Source organism: Pseudophryne corroboree, chromosome 6 (assembly GCF_028390025.1).
Source record: "Pseudophryne corroboree isolate aPseCor3 chromosome 6, aPseCor3.hap2, whole genome shotgun sequence".
Lineage (NCBI taxonomy): Eukaryota > Metazoa > Chordata > Amphibia > Anura > Myobatrachidae > Pseudophryne > Pseudophryne corroboree.
Genome location: NC_086449.1, coordinates 351,074,618 through 351,094,137, shown reverse-complemented (window position 1 = coordinate 351,094,137; position 19,520 = coordinate 351,074,618). Strand labels below are relative to the sequence as shown.

At 45.9% G+C, this 19,520-nt stretch overlaps 1 protein-coding gene across 3 annotated transcripts in view; it reads right to left on the bottom strand.

Annotated features, from left to right (window-relative positions):
- Window positions 1-19,520, bottom strand: part of SEC11A (SEC11 homolog A, signal peptidase complex subunit) — a 147,936-nt gene that overhangs the window by 24,915 nt on the left and 103,501 nt on the right. For all 3 annotated transcript variants that reach the window (XM_063926574.1, XM_063926573.1, XM_063926575.1), the window contains exons 3-5: window positions 18,165-18,314; window positions 17,039-17,158; window positions 11,529-11,586 (exon numbers count right to left, since the gene is read on the bottom strand). In XM_063926574.1, coding sequence (XP_063782644.1) covers window positions 11,529-11,586; window positions 17,039-17,158; window positions 18,165-18,314 — 328 coding nt within the window. The remainder of the gene's footprint in view (window positions 1-11,528; window positions 11,587-17,038; window positions 17,159-18,164; window positions 18,315-19,520) is intronic.

Sequence of the window (19,520 nt, the reverse complement as noted above, 5' to 3'; positions counted from 1 at the left end):
CGGGCGCCCAGCATCCACTACGGACTACGAGAAATAGATTTACCGGTGAGTAAAATCTTATTTTCTCTGACGTCCTAGTGGATGCTGGGGACTCCGTAAGGACCATGGGGATTATACCAAAGCTCCCAAACGGGCGGGAGAGTGCGGATGACTCTGCAGCACCGAATGAGAGAACTCAAGGTCCTCCTCAGCCAGGGTATCAAATTTGTAGAATTTTGCAAACGTGTTTTCCCCTGACCAAGTAGCAGCTCGGCAAAGTTGTAAAGCCGAGACCCCTCGGGCAGCCGCCCAAGAAGAGCCCACTTTCCTCGTGGAATGGGCTTTTACAGATTTAGGGTGCGGCAGTCCAGCCGCAGAATGTGCAGGTTGAATCGTGCTACAGATCCAGCGAGCAATCGTCTGCTTAGAAGCAGGAGCACCCAGCTTGTTGGGTGCATACAGGATAAATAGCGAGTCAGTCTTCCTGACTCCAGCTGTCCTGGAAACATATACTTTTCAGGGCCCTGACTACGTCCAGTAACTTGGAATCCTCCAAGTCCCAAGTAGCCTCAGGCACCACAATAGGTTGGTTCACATGAAAAAATGATACCACCTTAGGAAGGAATTGGGAACGAGTCCTCAATTTCGCCTTTCCCATATAAAATACAGATAAGATTTTACTTACCGATAAATCTATTTCTCATAGTCCGTAGTGGATGCTGGGGACTCCGTCAGGACCATGGGGAATAGCGGCTCCGCAGGAGACAGGGCACAAAAATTAAGCTTTTAGGATCACATGGTGTGTACTGGCTCCTCCCCCTATGACCCTCCTCCAAGCCTCAGTTAGGTACTGTGCCCGGACGAGCGTACACAATAAGGAAGGATCTTGAATCCCGGGTAAGACTCATACCAGCCACACCAATCACACCGTACAACCTGTGATTTGAACCCAGTTAACAGTATGATAACAACGAAGGAGCCTCTGAAAAGATGGCCCACAACAATAATAACCCGATTTTTGTAACAATAATTATGTACAAGTAATGCAGACAATCCGCACTTGGGATGGGCGCCCAGCATCCACTACGGACTATGAGAAATAGATTTATCGGTAAGTAAAATCTTATTTTCTCTAACGTCCTAGTGGATGCTGGGGACTCCGTCAGGACCATGGGGATTATACCAAAGCTCCCAAACGGGCGGGAGAGTGCGGATGACTCTGCAGCACCGAATGAGAGAACTCCAGGTCCTCCTCAGCCAGGGTATCAAATTTGTAGAATTTTACAAACGTGTTCCCGCCTGACCACGTAGCTGCTCGGCAAAGTTGTAAAGCCGAGACCCCTCGGGCAGCCGCCCAAGATGAGCCCACCTTCCTTGTGGAATGGGCTTTTACAGATTTTGGCTGTGGCAGGCCTGCCACAGAATGTGCAAGTTGAATTGTACTACAAATCCAACGAGCAATAGTCTGTTTAGAAGCAGGAGCACCCAGCTTTTTGGGTGCATACAATATAAACAGCAAGTCAGACTTTCTGACTCCAGCCGTCCTGGAATTATATATATATATATATATATATATATATATATATATATATATATATATATATATATATATATATATATATATATATATATATATATATATATATATATTTATTTATTTTCAGGGCCCTGACAACGTCTAGCAACTTGGAGTCCTCCAAGTCCCCAGTAGCCGCAGGCACCACAATAGGTTGTTTCAGGTGAAACGCTGACACCACCTTAGGAAGAAACTGGGGACGAGTCCCAGTTCTGCCCCGTCCGAATGGAAAATCAAATATGGGCTTTTGTAAGACAAAGCCGCCAATTCTGACAATCGCCTGGCCGAGGCCAGGGCCAACAGCATGGTCAATTTCCATGTGAGATATTTCAAATCCACAGATTTGAGCGGTTCAAACCAATATGATTTGAGGAATCCCAACACTACTTTGAGATCCCACGGTGCCACTGGAGGCACAAAAGGGGCTGTATATGCAATACTCCCTTGACAAATGTCTGGACTTCAGGAACTGAAGCCAATTCTTTCTGGAAGAAAATCTACAGGGCCGAAACTTGAACCTTAATGGACCCCAATTGGAGGCTCATAGACACTCCTGTTTTCAGGAAGTGCAGAAATCGACCTAGTTGAAATTTCTTCGTGGGGCCTTCCTGGCCTCACCCACGCAACATATTTTCACCACATGTGGTGATAACGTTGTGCGGTCACCTCCTTCCTGGCTTTGACCAGGGTAGGTATGACCTCTTCCGGAATGCCTTTTCCCTTAGAATCCGGCGTTCAACCGCCATGCCGTCAAACGCAGCCGCGGTAAGTCTTGGAACAGACATGGTACTTGCTGAAGCAAGTCCCTTCTTAGCTCCTGAGGCCATTAGTCCTCTATGAGCATCTCTTGAAGTTCCGGGTACCAAGTCCCTCTTGGCCAATCCGGAGCCACGAGTATAGTTCTTACTCCTCTACGTCTTATAATTCTCAATACCTTGGTTATGAGAAGCAGAGGAGAGAACACATACACCGACTGTTACACCCACGGTGTTACCAGGACATCCACAGCTATCGCCTGAAGGTCTCGTGACCTGGCGCAATACCTGTCCCGTTTTTTGTTCGGGCGGGACGCCATCATGTCCACCTTTGGTCTTTCCCAACGGTTCACAATCATGCGGAAAACTTCCCGGGTGGAGGTCGTGCCTGCTGAGGAAGTCTGCTTCCCAGTCGTCCACTCCCGGAATGAACACTGCTGACAGTGCTATCACATGATTTTCCGCCTAGCGAAAAATCCTTGCAGTTTTGCCACTGCCCTCCTGCTTCTTGTGCCGCCCTTTCTGTTTACGTGGGCGACTGCCGTGATGTTATCCCACTGGATCAATACCGGCTGACCTTGAAGCAGAGGTCTTGCTAAGTTTAGAGCATTATAAATTTGCTCTTAGCTCCAGTATATTTATGTGGAGAGAATTCTCCAGACTTGATCACACTCCCTGGAAATTTTTTCCCTGTGTGACTGCTCCCCAGCCTCTCAGGCTGGCCTCCGTGGTCACCAGCATCCAATCCTGAATGCCGAATCTACGGCCCTCTAGAAGATGAGCACTCTGTAATCACCACAGGAGAGACACCCTTGTCCTTGGATATAGGGTTATCCGCTGATGCATCTGAAGATGCGATCCGGACCATTTGTCCAGCAGATCCCACTGAAGAGTTCTTGCGTGAAATCTGCCGAATGGAATCGCTTCGTAATAAGCCACCATTTTTACCAGGACTCTTGTGCAATGATGCACTGACACTTTTCCTGGTTTTAGGAGGATCCTGATTAGCTCGGATAACTCCCTGGCTTTCTCCTCTGGGAGAAACACCTTTTTCTGGACTGTGTCCAGAATCATCCCTAGGACCAGCAGACGTGTCGTCGGAACAACTGCGGTTTTGGAATATTTAGAATCCACCCGTGTTGTCGTAGAACTACTTGAGATAGTGCTACTCCGACCTCCAACTGTTCTCTGGACCTTGTTCTTATCAGGAGGTCGTCCATTTTCTTTGAAGACGAATCCTCATTTCGGTCATTACCTTGGTAAGGACCCGGGGTGCCTTGGACAATCCAACGGCATCGTCTGAAACTGATAGTGACAGTTCTGTACCACGAACCTGAGATACCCTTGGTGAGAAAGGCAAATTTTGGGACATGGAGGTAAGCATCCCTGATGTCCCGGGACACCATATAGTCCCCTTCTTCCCGGTTCGCTATCACTGCTCTGAGTGACTCCATCTGGATTTGAACCTTTGTAAGTGTTCAAATATTTCAGATTTAGAATAGGTCTCACCTAACCTTCTGGCTTCAGTACCACAATATAGTGTGGAATAATACCCCTTTCCCTGTTGTAGGAGGGGTAATTTTATTATCACCTGCTGGGAATACAGCTTGTGAATTGTTTTCAATACTGCCTCCCTGTCGGAGGGAGACATTGGTACAGCAGACTACAGGAACCTGCGAGGGGGAAACGTCTCGACATTCCAATCTGTACCCCTTGGATACTACTTGTAGGATCCAGGGGTCCTGTACGGTCCTAGCGTCATGCTGAGAACTTGGTAGAAGCGGTGGAGGGCTTCTGTTCCTGGGAATGGGCTGCCTGCTGCAGTCTTCTTCCCTTTCCTCTATCCCTGGGCAGATATGACTCTTATAGGGACGAAAGGACTGAGGCTGAAAAGACGGTGTCTTTTTCTGCAGAGATGTGACTTAGGGTAAAAAACGGTGGATTTTCCAGCAGTTGCCGTGGCCACCAGGTCCCATGGACCGACCCCAAATAACTCCTCCCCTTTATACGGCAATACATCTTTGTGCCGTTTGGAATCTGCATCACCTGACCACTGTCGTGTCCATAAACATCTTCTTGCAGATATGGACATCGCATTTACTCTTGATGCCAGAGTGCAAATATCCCTCTGCGCATCTCGCATATATAGAAATGCATCCTTTAAATGCTCTATAGTCAATAAAATACTGTCCCTGTCAAGGGTATCAATATTTTTAGTCAGGGAATCCGACCAAGCCACCTCAGCTCTGCACATCCAGGCTGAGGCGATCGCTGGTCGCAGTATAACACCAGCATGTGTGTGTATACTTTTTAGGATATTTTCCAGCCTCCTATCAGCTGGCTCCTTAAGTACGGCCCTATCTGTAGATGGTACCGCCACTTGTTCTGATAAGCATGTGAGCGCCTTATCCACCCTAAGGGGTGTTTCCCAACGCGCCCTAACTTCTGGCGGGAAAGGGTATACCGCCAATAATTTTCTATCGGGGGAAACCCACGCATCATCACACACTTCATTTAATTTATCTGATTCAGGAAAAACTACAGGTAGTTTTTTCACATCCCACATAATACCCTTTTTTGTGGTACTTGTAGTATCAGAAATATGTAACACCTCCTTCATTGCCCTTAACGTGTGGCCCTAAAGGAAAATACGTTTGTTTCTTCACCGTCGACACTGAAATTAGTGTCCGTGTCTGGGTCTGTGTCGACCGACTGAGGTAAATGGGCGTTTTACAGCCCCTGACGGTGTTTTAGACGCCTGGACAGGTACTAATTTGATCGCCGGCCGTCTCATGTCGTCAACCGGCTTGCAGCGTGTTGACATTATCACGTAATTCCATAAATAAGCCATCCATTCCGGTGTCGACTCCCTAGAGAGTGACATCACCATTACAGGCAATTTGCTCCGCCTCCTCACCAACATTTTCCTCATACATGTCGACACACACGTACCGACATACAGCACACACATAGGGAATGCTCTGATAGAGGACAGGACCCACTAGCCCTTTGGGGAGACAGAGGGAGAGTTTGCCAGCACACACCAAAACGCTATAATTATACAGGGACAACCTTTATATAAGTGCTCCTCCCTTATAGCATTTAATATATATTCATATCGCCAAATCAGTGCCCCCCCTCTCTGTTTTAACCCTGTTTCTGTAGTGCAGTGCAGGGGAGAGCATGGGAGCCTTCCCACCAGCATTTCTGTGAGGGAAAATGGCGCTGTGTGCTGAGGAGAATAGGCCCCGCCCCCTTTTCGGCGGGCTTCTTCTCCGGAGTTTGTGATATCTGGCAGGGGTTAAATACATCCATATAGCCTCAAGGGCTATATGTGATGTATTTTTCGCCATACAGGTATTATACATTGCTGCCCAGGGCGCCCCCCCCCCGCGCCCTGCACCCTCCGTGACCGCTGTGTGAAGTGTGCTGACAACAATGGCGCACAGCTGCAGTGCTGTGCGCTACCTGATGAAGACTGAAAGTCTTCTGCCGCCTGGTTCCGGACCTCTTCAATCTTCAGCATCTGCAAGGGGGGTCGGCGGCGCGGCTCCGGGACGAATCCCAGGGCGAGACCTGTGTTCCGACTCCCTCTGGAGCTAATGGTGTCCAGTAGCCTAAGAAGCCAATCCATCCTGCACACAGGTGAGTTCACTTCTCTCCCCTAAGTCCCTCGTAGCAGTGAGCCTGTTGCCAGCAGGACTCACTGAAAATAAAGAACCTAAAAACTTTTTCTAAGCAACTCTTTAAGAGAGCCACCTAGATTGCACCCTGCTCGGACGGGCACAAAAACCTAACTGAGGCTTGGAGGAGGGTCATAGGGGGAGGAGCCAGTACACACCATGTGATCCTAAAAGCTTACTTTTTGTGCCCTGTCTCCTGCGGAGCCGCTATTCCCCATGGTCCTGACGGAGTCCCCAGCATCCACTAGGACGTTAGAGAAAAGGGCTTTTGTAAATTCTGATACACGCCTGGCCGACGCCAAGGCCCACAGAATGACCACTTTCCACGTGAGGTATTATAGCTCCACGGATTTAAGTGGCTCAACCCAATGCGACTTCAGGAAATCCAACACCACGTTGAGATCCCACGGTGCCACTGGGGGCACAAACGGGGGCTGACTATGCAGCCCTCCCTTAACAAAAGTCTGAACTTCAGGCAGTGAAGCCAGTTCCATTTTGGAAGAAAATCGATAGAGCCGATATCTGGACCTTAATGGAACCCAATTTTAGGCCCATAGTCACCCCTGACTGTAGGAAGTGCAGAAATCGACCTAGCTGAAATTTCTCCTTTGGGACCTTCCTGGCCTCACAGTACGCAACATATTTCCGCCATATGCGGTGATAATGGTTAGCGTTCACTTCTTTCCTAGCTTTAAATAGCGTAGGGATAACTTCCTCCGGAATTCCCTTTTCCTTCAGGATCCGTCGTTCAACCGCCATGCCGTCCAACACAGCCGCGGTACGTCTTGGAACAGACAGGCCCCCTGCTGCAGCAGGTCCTGTCTGAGCGGCAGAGGCCATGGGTCCTCTGAGATCATTTCTTGGAGTTCTGGTTACCAAGCTCTTCTTGGCCAACCCGGAACAATGAGTATAGTTCTTACTCCTCTCCTTCTTATAATTCTCATTACCCTGGGTAAGAGAGGCAGAGAAGGGAACACATACACCGACCGGTATACCCACGGTGTTACCAGAGCGTCCACAGCTATCGCCTGAGGGTCCTTGACCTGGCGCAATATCTTTGTAACTTTTAGTTGAGGCGGGACGCCATCATGTCCACCTGTGGCCTTTCCCAACGGTGTACAATCATTTGGAAGACTTCTGGATGAAGTCCCCACTCTCCCGGGTGGAGGTTTCTTAGTTGTCCACTCCGGGAATGAACCCTGCTGACAGTGCCAACATATGATTTTCCGCCCATCGGAAAATCCTTGTGGCTTCTGCCATCGCCATCCTGCTTCTTGTGCCGCCCTGTCGGTTTACATGAGCGACCGCCGTGATGTTGTCTGACTGGGTCAGCACCGGCCGGTGTTGAAGCAGGGGTCTAGCCTGACTTAGGGCATTGTAAATGGCCCTCAGCTCCAGAATATTTATGTGTAGGGAAGTCTCCTGACTTTTCCATAGCCTTGGAAGTTCCTTCCCTGTGTGACTCCCCCCAGCCTCGAAGGCTGGCATCCGTGATCACCAGGACCCAGTCCTGTATGCCGAATCTGCAGCCCCCTAGAAGATGAGCACTCTGCAGCCACCACAACGGCGACACCCTGACCCTTGGAGACAGGGTTATCTGCCGATGCATCTGAAGATGCGACCCGGACCACTTGTCCAACAGATCCCACTGGAAAATCCTTGCATGGGACCTGGCGAATGATATTTCTTCGTAAGAAGCTACCATCTTTCCCAGGGCTCGCGTGCATTGATGCACCGACACCTGTATACGTATTAGGAGGTCTCTGTCTAGAGACAACAACTCCTTGGACTTCTCCTCCGGGAGAAACCCTTTTTATCCTGTTCTGTGTCCAGAACCATACCCAGGAACAGTAGACGCGTCGTAGGAACCAGCTGCGACTTTGGAATATTCAGAATCCAGCTGTGCTGTTGTAGCACTTCCCGAGATAGTGCTACTCCGACGAACAACTGCTCCCTGGACCTCGCCTTTATAAGGAGATCGTGCAAGTACGGGATAATTATTCCGGCCATTACCTTGGTAAATACCTCGGTGCCGGGGACAGACCAACGGCAACGTCTGGAATTGGTAATGACAATCCTGTACCACAATTTTGAGGTACTCCTGGTGAAGAGGGTAAATAGGGACATGCAGGTAATCATCCTTGATGTCCAGTGATACCATGAAATTCTCCAGGCTTGCAATAATCGCCCTGAGCGATTCCATTTTGAACTTGAACCTTCGTATATAAGTGTTCAAGGCTTTCAATTTTAGAATGGGCCTCACCGAACCGTCTGGTTTCGGTACCACAACATTTTGGAATAGTAACCCCGGCCTTGTTGAAGGAGGGGTACCTTGCTTTCACCTGCTGGAAGTACAGCTTGTGAATTGCCGCCAGTACTACCTTTCTCCGAGGGCAGCCGGCAAGGCTGATGTGAGGTAACGGCGAGGGGGAGTCGCCTCGAACTCCAGCCTGTATCCCTGTGATACTATTTGCAGAACCTAGAGATCCACCTGTGGGCAAGCCCACTGTCCCTGAAGTTCCCGAGACGCGCCCCTACCGCACCTGTCTCCACCTGTGGAGCCCCAGCGTCATGCGGTGGACTCAGAGGAAGCGGTGGAAGATTTTTGATCCTGGGAACTGGCTGCTGGTGCAGCTTTTTTCCTTCTTCCCTTGTCTCTGTGCAGAAAGGAAGCGCCTTTGACCCGCTTGCTTTTCTGAAGCCGAAAGGACTGTACCTGAAAATACGGTGCTTTCTTAGGCTGTGAGGAAACCTGAGGTAAAAAATTTTCTTCCCAGCTGTTGCTGTGGATACGAGGTCCCAGAGACCATCCCCAAACAATTCCTCACCCTTATAAGACAGAATCTCCATGTGCCTTTTACAGGCAGCATCACCTGTCCACTGCCGGGTTTCTAATACCCTCCTGGCAGAATGGACATTGCATTAATTCTGGATGCCAGCCGGTAAATATCCCTCTGTGCATCCTTTATATATAAGACAACGTCTTAAATATGCTCAATGTTAGCAAAATATTATCCCTGTCTTAGCGTATTAATATTATCTGACAGGGTATCAGACCACGCTGCAGCAGCCCTATTTATGCTGAGTCAATTGCAGGTCTCAGTATATAACCTGAGTGTGTAAATACAGACTTCAGGATCGCCTCCTGCTTTTTATCAGCAGGTTCCTTCAAGGTGGCCGTATCCTAAGACGGCAGTGCCACCTTTTGACAAACGTGTGAGCGCCTTATCCACCCTAAGGGATATCTCCCAACGTGACCTATCCTCTGGCGGTAAAGGGTACGCCATCAGTAACTTTTTAGAAATTACCAGTTTCTTATCGGGGGAACCCACGCTACTTTACACTCTTCATTCATTCATATGATGGGGGAACAAAACACTGGCTGCTTTTTCTCCCCAAAAATAAAACCCCTTTTATGTGGTACTTGGGTACAAGTCAGAAAATGCGTAACATTTTTCATTGCCGAGATCATGTAACGGATGTTCCTAGTGGATTGTGTATATGTCTCAACCTCGTCGCCACTGGAGTCAGACTCGGTGTCGACCTCTGTGTCTGCCATCTGCTGATGGCCTTTGAGACGCCTGGGCAGGCGCGGGCTGAGAAGCCGGCTGTCCCACAGCTGTTACGTCATCCAGCCTTTTATGTAAGGAATTGACACTGTCGGTTAATACCTTCCACCTATCCATCCACTCTGGTGTCGGCCCCACAGGGGGCGACATCCCATTTATCGGCCTCTGCTCCGCCTCCACGTAACCTTCCTCATCCAACATGTCGACACAGCCGTACCGACACACTGCACACACACAGGGAATGCTCTGACTGAGGACAGGACCCCACAAAGTCCTTTGGGGAGACAGAGAGTGAGTATGCCAGCACACACCAGAGCGCTATATAATGCAGGGATTAACACTATAACTGAGTGATTTTTCCCCAAATAGCTGCTTGTATACATATATTGCACCTAAATTTAGTGCCCCCCCTCTCTTTTTAACCCTTTGTGCCTGAAAACTACAGGGGAGAGCCTGGGGAGCTGTCTTCCAGATGCACTGTGAAGATAAAATGGCGCCAGTGTGCTGAGGGAGAGAGCTCCGCCCCTTTTTCGCGGACCTTTCTCCCGCTTTTTTATGGATTCTGGCAGGGGTATTTATCACATATATAGCCTCTGGGGCTATATATTGTGATATATTTGCCAGCCAAGGTGTTTTTATTGCTGCTCAGGGCGCCCCCCCCCCAGCGCCCTGCACCCTCAGTGACCGGAGTGTGAAGTGTGTATGAGGAGCAATGGCGCACAGCTGCAGTGCTGTGCACTACCTTGGTGAAGACTGATGTCTTCTGCCGCCGATTTTCCGGATTCTTCTTGCTTCTGGCTCTGTAAGGGGGCCGGCGGCGCGGCTCCGGGACCGAACACCAATGGCCGGTTCCATGCGGTCGATCCCTCTGGAGCTAATGGTGTCCAGTAGCCTAAGAAGCCCAAGCTACCACCAGTTAGGTAGGTTCGCTTCTTCTCCCCTTAGTCCCTCGCTGCAGTGAGTCTGTTGCCAGCAGGTCTCACTGTAAAATAAAAAACCTAAAATATACTCTCTCTCTAGGAGCTCAGGAGAGCCCCTAGTGTGCATCCAGCTCAGCCGGGCACAAGAATCTAACTGACGTCTGGAGGAGGGTCATAGTGGGAGGAGCCAGTGCACACCAGGTAGTCCTAAATCTTTCTTAGCTGTGCCCAATCTCCTGCGGAGCCGCTATTCCCCATGGTCCTTACGGAGTCCCCAGCATCCACTAGGACGTCAGAGAAATGTAGTTTCACAACAGCTGGAGGGCCGCAGTTTGGACATGCCTGCCCTACACACTTAAAAATCTTACTGAATGATATGAACGTTCTCGTTCATTAATGAACGAGAACTCGTTCATATCGTTCAGTGTGTAGGCACCAACGATGAACGATGCACGGCCCCGCACTCGTTCATCGTTGGTGCCGGGTTGCTTATACATGCATGCCAATATGGACAGTCTCGTCCATATTAGCATGCACTGCTATGGACTCGACCCATGCACTGCGACGGCTGTATCGGCCGTCGGGCACATCGCTGGTTGTGTAGGGCCCATAAGTTACAATGCCTTACCCTATAACTTAACACCCACTAAAATCTCGGTATTTTAGAGAAGTATGTTTGAATTTGTGTACAGTAGCTGTCTCGTGCATCACAGAGAATCGCCCATTTGTAATTGATATAGATGCATTTGCATATTGCTTATCAACTCCTAGATTATGTGTGACCATTTCTCTTTCCACTGAACTTCTAAATACCATAGTTGCCCTACCTAGAGCAACAGTTACATTATCGGATCTTACAACATAATAACAAAAACCCACATCATTACATTATTTCCCAAACATTATATTCTTGACTCCATTCTCCTACAAGCTTGCACCATTTCTCAAAAGATTGGTGGCACACAGCATACGATACTATAGGGCTATAATATTCTGTGCACGCTGAACTCACTCCACATTTATTTTAATAAGTGAAAAATGCTCACCTTAAATTTGGGATAATCATTCATCAGGATTGTGACGATTCCAATGTAGGGTACAAATCTAAAACGTAAATAAAGGCACATAAAAATGTGATGTCAGGTTTTGATTTGTATGTCCACAGTAGTACAGACTTCATCGCTTCTAAAGGGCACATAAAGAATCCATGCATATTGTTACTAAATACATTCTTTTGGAGGTGGAAAATAAGCAAGTGTGATACCGGCTTGAGTTGCACGACACTCGTCCCTTGTAGAGAATTAATGCATTAAGGTCATATCCACAAATCTATTGTCAAAATGTACACCTTCCAATAGGGTGTAGTATGTTATGCCGGTGGCCGGGATCCCGACCGCCGGCAGCTGGGCGAGCGCAGATGAGCCCATTGCGAGCTCGCCGGGCTGCGGGCAAGGTGGCGCGCGTATTTATTTTCCCTCCAGGGGGGTCGTGGACCCCCAAGAGGGAGAATAGTCGTCGGTATGCCGGGTGGCAGGATTCCGGCGCCGGGATCCCAACAGCAGGCTTACTGAATACCACCCCTTCCAATATGCCTTTTACCTACACCAGCAAAGATTAAATATAACATGCATGCAAGTTTTCTGCATGACCGTTAATCAGAATTTGAGCCCACAGGCAGAGCTAAACTATCACACCAGCAGAATAAGGTTATTGCAAATTTGCAATACTGAAATAAAAAAAATAAAAAAGGTTGTCATGTCAGACCAAATGCTAGGCTAATGGGGAGATGAACAGATGTTTATAATAAAACACCAAATTTGTACCGTGCATGCCCACAAGCCTACGTTTGTGTAAACAGATGACAGTGCAACCTCTAGCATTGATAGGCGGAGTGAAGGAGTGGGTTGCATTTCTGGGATCAATCACAAGAACTATTCTTAAGGGCCCCATACAGTAGGGAGATGTATCTCAGCAATAAGTTGCATCCAATTTTCTTGCAATCTGACCGGGAGTTTCATGGGAGGCCTGTGATTGCGATTTCATACTTGAGTGTATTTTTTACATGTGATTTATCTCATGCAATCTAATGTTATTAAACCTATTTCCATGCAATTGAGAGAAATATTACGTGCAGCACGTGTGATCTGCGATTGCGATGGGAGACACATGGGAGCGCTCATTGCATCGCAATCGCAGGAAAAGTACATGCAATTTGACATTTTTCATGGTATCCGCCTCCGGAACTCGTCTCAGTTGCATGAAAACATGCAATATCGCACTAGTGTATGGGGCCCTTTAGGCAATAATTCAGGTTAGAAGACATATCAGTAACATGGCACATCTTTTACTGGCAACTAGAAGTAATAATAAAGGTTCAAAAGTGGTGAAAAATGTTGGCGGTCCATACCTTCTAGGCTTCCCCCAAGCATCAGATTATGCAAAAGTGTATGCAAGCGCAGTCCTTTCATTGCCATGTTTAATATTAAGATACTGCTTGGCCCTTCTAGAATGTTCCAAAGTAGTACAATAAGGACTTGCTGAATAAACAATTTACACATGCGATCCCAATAAAACAAAATTAGAATAAAGTGCTGAAGACGTCAGTAGCGAGTGCAATTGTAGTTATGACTGCAGTAATACTTTATTTTATAAAATGTAGTTTGTATTAGAGTGTGTGTGTGTGTGTGTGTGTGTGTGTGTGTGTGTGTGTGTGTGTGTGTGTGTCACTTTCACAGGAAGAGTAAGGGGAGAATTCAATTAGCCCCGATATTATTTTGGGGCGAGAAAAATATAAGTTTTTATGTATTCTCGGGTGACAAGACATAGAATCCGTGATAAATTCACGGACCTATTTGTTTTCACTGCTGGCTGTAGGGCATTACGTCTCGGAAACTGCTGCAGTCCAAATAAAAAAAAAAATCTGATAGTAGCTGCCGGTGGGTCCACTTCGGCCTAATTGTATAGCCCTGGGCTATCAATTATGCCACAGTAAATTACCGTGGCTAACTGAATACCCCCCTAAGGGTTAATCCCTTGCCAGGCATCAAATTTTATATTAAACGTTTCTTAGAGAAAAATAAAAAAAAGGAGGTGCTCAAGTATAAGTACCAAGGCCGAACAAGGATTACAGAGGAATACTCAACAACAAATACATCCTGATCCGCCTGTAGGACTCTGGGGATCAGTGTGTACTTTGTATGCATGTGTTTGCCTCAGCAAGTGATGCAAGCAAGAAATGTTCTTATATTTATGTGAGAATTATTCATTGTGTGTTAATGATGCGAGTCACTGACAGTGACCTACGGATGTATCAGTGTAGAACTGATAATAAATCCGAAGCTCATTCCATACAGATAGTATACATCAGATGCTTTCTGACGGTATTCCATGAAACGGCTTATTGGGTAACATTAGGGGGTTATATGAGAGAATGTCTGTACACAATGACAATTCAAACTACCGTTTACCATATGAAGAGCAGTACTGACACATTGATTGCGCTCTAAAAGACAATTGTGTTTTGGAGGCAGACATATTACTGTAGACAATAACTAGCAGTGGAATGTATTGCAGTAGTAGTTCTGGTCAAATGAAAAGGTGAATTTTACCAGGATATTATATGCACACACAGATACATAGAAGATATATGTAGTGCAGACATACAATTAAGTGTTCCTTCTGAGCTTATTTACTGTGTAGTTTCTTGATGACGATGTAATTGGCTAGCAGACTGCCTCCTTTCAATCGCCTAGCTGCAATTAAACTGTCAGTGTCCGGAAGTGCAAACAGGACTTGCTTACACCCTCACAAGGTAGTTATCTGCAGCCAGTTAAATTGGCACTATTACCACTGTAGAGCAATAAACAGGTACTTATGCAGGCAGAAATTTGGAGGAACACAATACAATCTGCAGCTGAATCACAATTGTATACTGGGGAAAAAAATCCAACATATCCACTGGGTAGCAAGTGTAATGTTGTAATATAGAGCAAACAGTTAACTGTACATTCTGTAACATTCCTCTGTTTAAACCATTTTTCTGCATTGTGATCAGTTAGAAAGCAATCAGCCTACTGCACAGAAACATAAAATGTGACTGCAGAAAGGAACACAGCGGCCCATCTGGTCTGACCTATTATATGTGTATGCCTGTTTATTTTCCTAAAAAGAAACTTTACCTCTAAGTCACTCAAAATTTCTTGAATGTTTGCCCTTCATATATAAAAGCACTTCTTATCATATTGTACACCTCATTATCAACGGAGATACACTTCAAACTAAAATGTATCACCAGTCAAGCCAGGTCTAATGGTCTGTACCTCAAATACCCCTTTCAGACCGCAACAGGCGGGTTGCACCCGGAAGCCGTACACAGATGCAACTTGCCTGAGCCCCTTTCACAGTGCTGTCCCCAGCCAGGCATATTGCGGGGTTGGTGACGTGCGCGGCGCTTGGAGTTCAGATGATCTCCAATAGCCGCCCGTTCATAGAGCGTGAACGGGAAACAGGTTGCATTGACCCAGCAATTCATTCACACAGCACAGCGACCCAAGTTGAAGCTGTATTCAACCCTGGTCACTACCAGGGTTGAAATACCGGGTTGCTCATTTTTCCCCTGGGCCCTTTCAGACACCACAGCAACCCGAGTTATGCGCGCTCAAGGTGCAATACCTGGGTTACAAGCTGGCGGTCTGAAAGAGGTATAAATAGCATAACAGATTTACATGGGGTATGTTCTGTAAAAGGAGTGGAATTAAGCGTTTCTATAACTTGTATTTTACTACTTACTCCGGAACACTGAAACAGCACTCCTTCAGTCAATTTTATAACACTTCTATTGGATTTAAAATGCTAATTTTTATATTCTATTCTATGAACTCTGGTGCTGATTCTAAGTCTGCCAGTCGGTGACTTTCTGTAAATGCTGCTACAATGTCCTTTCCTGGTATATGTCTGTGCGTATGAAGATGCAAGGACTGAGATACCCACTGTCAGCGTCCATAGATACTATAAGTTTGACATCCTACGTGAGAGGTAGGACATCTGTGTACACTACACTTTCCCCAGCATGCCCCAGACACTCCCACATCAAGAACCATCTCCATTGCTAATCAGGGAATTTCAATTGGAAAACCCCCTGAAACAATGACATTCCCTTTTACATGCTCATTGAGAAAATGTGAATATGTTTATGACAAGTATGATCTTGTATAGTCTTGAAAATGTCAGGTGACAGATACACTTAACACTTTCCTGAGGAACAAACAGATGGCAAAGCAGAACTTCCAGCAAACTCAAAGCAATGAACAGTTGAAGTGCTTCTTTAGAGACAGCCAAAATGACAGTATAGAGATTAACAGGGTTCTTCACCTATCATACCCACTCCCTGGATAAGACATTTTGTTATACTCATACCCCTTTTAGACTACCAGCTTTGAACACAAGTTATTGCACATGAGTGCGCATAACCCGTGTTGCTGTGCGGTCTGAATGGGCCCATTTAGAATAATATTCCAACTCGGGTAGTTTGCAGGGTTGAACATGTGTTCAACCTGGCTCGCTCTGCTGTGTGAACGGAAAGCCGGGTCGCATCGACCAGTTTCCAGCTCACTCTGTGTGGACAGGCGGAGCTTGGAGATCACGTGATCTCTAAGCGCCACCCCTCGCTGCGTCACCAACCCGCAATATGCCGGGTTAGCAACAGCGGCGACGAGGGCCTAAGGCGGGTCGCACCCGTGTCAGGCTCCAATGTGCAACTTGCCTTAGGAAGTCTAAAAGGGGTATCACTCTGCAATCACAGGACAGGCTACAGATGACCTGCTGCTTACAGAATTCAACAGATTTTGTACAGTCCAGGTTTCCCATAACCTTCTTCCATCCAGGCGCAATTATTTATACAGTACAAAACTGTGGGCGATATTCAATTGTACCCCGTTATCATGCCCGTAGCAGTCAGGTTTAGCCGCATAAAGTGGCTAAACCTGTCTAAAGTCATGGGTGCAATCGCGCAAAGTCCCGTTTGGGCACCCAAAAGGGTCACTTTTCGTGCATCTCACTCGCCACTCCAGGAGTAGCGAGTTGACATTCTGTTATCACGCCCGTCTGCAGAAACAATTGAATAGCCGTAGGTGGGCGTTACAGGGCACAGGAGGGGGCGGAAAACAATTGAATTCCACCCTATGAGTTTATAACATTAGCATTGTAATGTACCATAATAACAATACATTATCGTGAACTATAGCTGACAGAACACTAAAAATCTGGGATATGGAAACAGCATTAAATACTACAAGTCACATATATTACAGCTAGGATTTGGGAGCAGTGCAAATAGCAGGAAGTAGCAGTAAATATGCTGGGCTGTGGTCATAAAGCAGATATTGCTACGTCTCGTAACAACAATCTACAGCATACCAGTAAGAGGGAGAAAAATTGAGAATACCTGAAATAACTTGATCAGTTCTCCGTGAACTTCACACTTATTCACTATTTGCTTACAGTTTCAAATCACAACAGAGGATTAAAAGAATGCTGTCAATAAAGATGTCAGACTTACCCCCTCGCCCTTCCCACCACGTCTTTCTTTTCCAGCCAGTTTTGGCCCTGTTTGTAAAGCCCTCGATCATCCACGGCATTGTTGTCTCCCTTGGTTAAAAACTTGATATCTCCATTATCCCTTAAACAGAAATATTAGTATCAAAACAAGTAATTTTGTGTTGTATAACATACTACTATACGACTGAGTGTTTACCAAGTAGTCTATTGCAGGCCTGGCCAACCTGTGGCTCTCCAGCTGTTGTGAAACTACACATCCCAGCTATAAAGGAACGCTAAAACTGTGGCAGAGCGTGCTGGCATGTGCACTTTCACAACAGCTGGAGACCCACGGGTTGGCCAGGCATGCTCTACCACTTCAGTTTAACCCAAGTACCTCCTAGGGCAGTGATGGGGAACCTTTGGCATGGCAGCTGTTGTTGAACTATACATCCCAGCATGCCCTGCTACAGTTTTAGCATGGCATACAGGAATGTGTAGTTCAACAGCAGCTGGAGTGCCAAAGGTTCCCAATCACTGCCCTAGGGTGTATACATTTATATTACTGTATGGTTTAAGGGTTATAAATACTTACCAACACCGTGTTTACATTTTAAAAACCCTCACTCCGGACTTGGTTTAGAAAAAAAGTTTCATAACAATTTCTACATTACATTTCCTTTCGCTTTTATTCAATAAGTTTTAAATATACACGATATATCCAATGCATTTCACGTACTGGAGGTTAATACTATTATAGTAGAATAACCATAACAAATTGGTACAGCAGAAAATGAAAGTTAATTTTTAAATAGAATTCAGATTTCAAAGGAGTACTTTATTATCCCTTATAAAAGTGCCAGCAGACTATGTAAAATGTAACAATATATATTCTATGACAGACACCACTTAGTAAGGTTAGAATGTATTGTATATAGTATATACTAGGATATAGTCTAATTAAAATTTAAGTCTTCTGGCCAATATAAAAGCACTTTTAACATGCCTCTTAATAGATCAGAGACACTTTTCATTCTAAAATAGGTAATCTTGCAAAAGGAAGGTCTAGAAGAGTGCAATGTTTCCCTACATAACATCTGCAAGTGTCTTACCACAGGTTAATATGTGTACCAGCCACGGTGTGTTACCTTTCATGGATTTTTAGAACACGATGCACAATGGGAATCTCTCTGCCTTCTATTCTGAACACAACAATTTCACCCACTCTGATTGGATCGTCTACACGGTTCGTCAAAAAAAGCAGGTCTCCACGATGGAATGCTGGCTCCATGCTGCCACTGTCGTGATAAGAATGGAGGTTGCCTATTACTCACGGTATAGGACATACAAGTAAGAATTATAATAACACTGTACCCAAACAAAGCCTCTTAATAGTTTTAAACCATACAAACCTTTAAGAGCAAATCACACATGCAATAAGAAAATAATGGGTACTAGCTGCACTGGTAATATGCATTAAAACATGAGAAGTACAACAGTGGTGCAACATTTGTTTCAGAGATCACAACTAGGAACATATTGAAGTCCTATGTTAAAATGTATTTAAATTACGCACAATATTACCTTTACAGGATGGATAGGTTACTTTAACATTTGTCACAAAATTGTGACCAGTAATTAAGATATTTAATAGAGTTACACTGACATGAATACATCATTAGCTCAGTGAGTTATTGTGCAGTGTTCTTCCATGCACATCATATATGACCTAGTATTAACAAACCCAGACAGAGGGGTCTATTCATGAAGCAGTGAAAAGGGTGGAGAAGTGAGCCAGTGGACAATCAGCATTGAAGTAACATTTATAATTTGCATACTATACAATTGCACGGAGCAGCTGATTGGTGAATAGACTGCTAGTCACTACTTCATGAATAGACCCCAGAATGAGTACTAACTCCCCAGCTCAGCATTCCCTCATTATGGGGCTCACAGAGATCTCTATTACTCCTCATGTCTACAAGGATAGCATTTATATAAAATGTTGCTAACAGAAATCCTTGGGCAACCCATGCCATGGACTAATACGTATGCATGGGTGAACAAGGTGCACATTTATCAATCAAATACAGTATACCATGTGTATTATTTGTCCAAGTGGTTGCTAATATATTGATACAAATATAGATCCACTACACTTGCCACTCCTAGATCTACAGAGCATGTGGTATGTGACCACATTACAACAATTGTTAGGTTTATCATTCTGAGTAAGCACTTGCAGAAAAAAATAGGGTTCCTTGACCAGAACTTCAGGCTTAAATATTTTTGATCAAAATATGAACTAAAAACAAACTAAAAAAAAAAAATATAAATAATAAGAATTTACTTACCGATAATTCTATTTCTCATAGTCCGTAGTGGATGCTGGGGACTCCCAAAGGACCATGGGGAATAGCGGCTCCGCAGGAGACTGGGCACAAAAGTAAAAAGCTTTAGGACTACCTGGTGTGCACTGGCTCCTCCCCCTATGACCCTCCTCC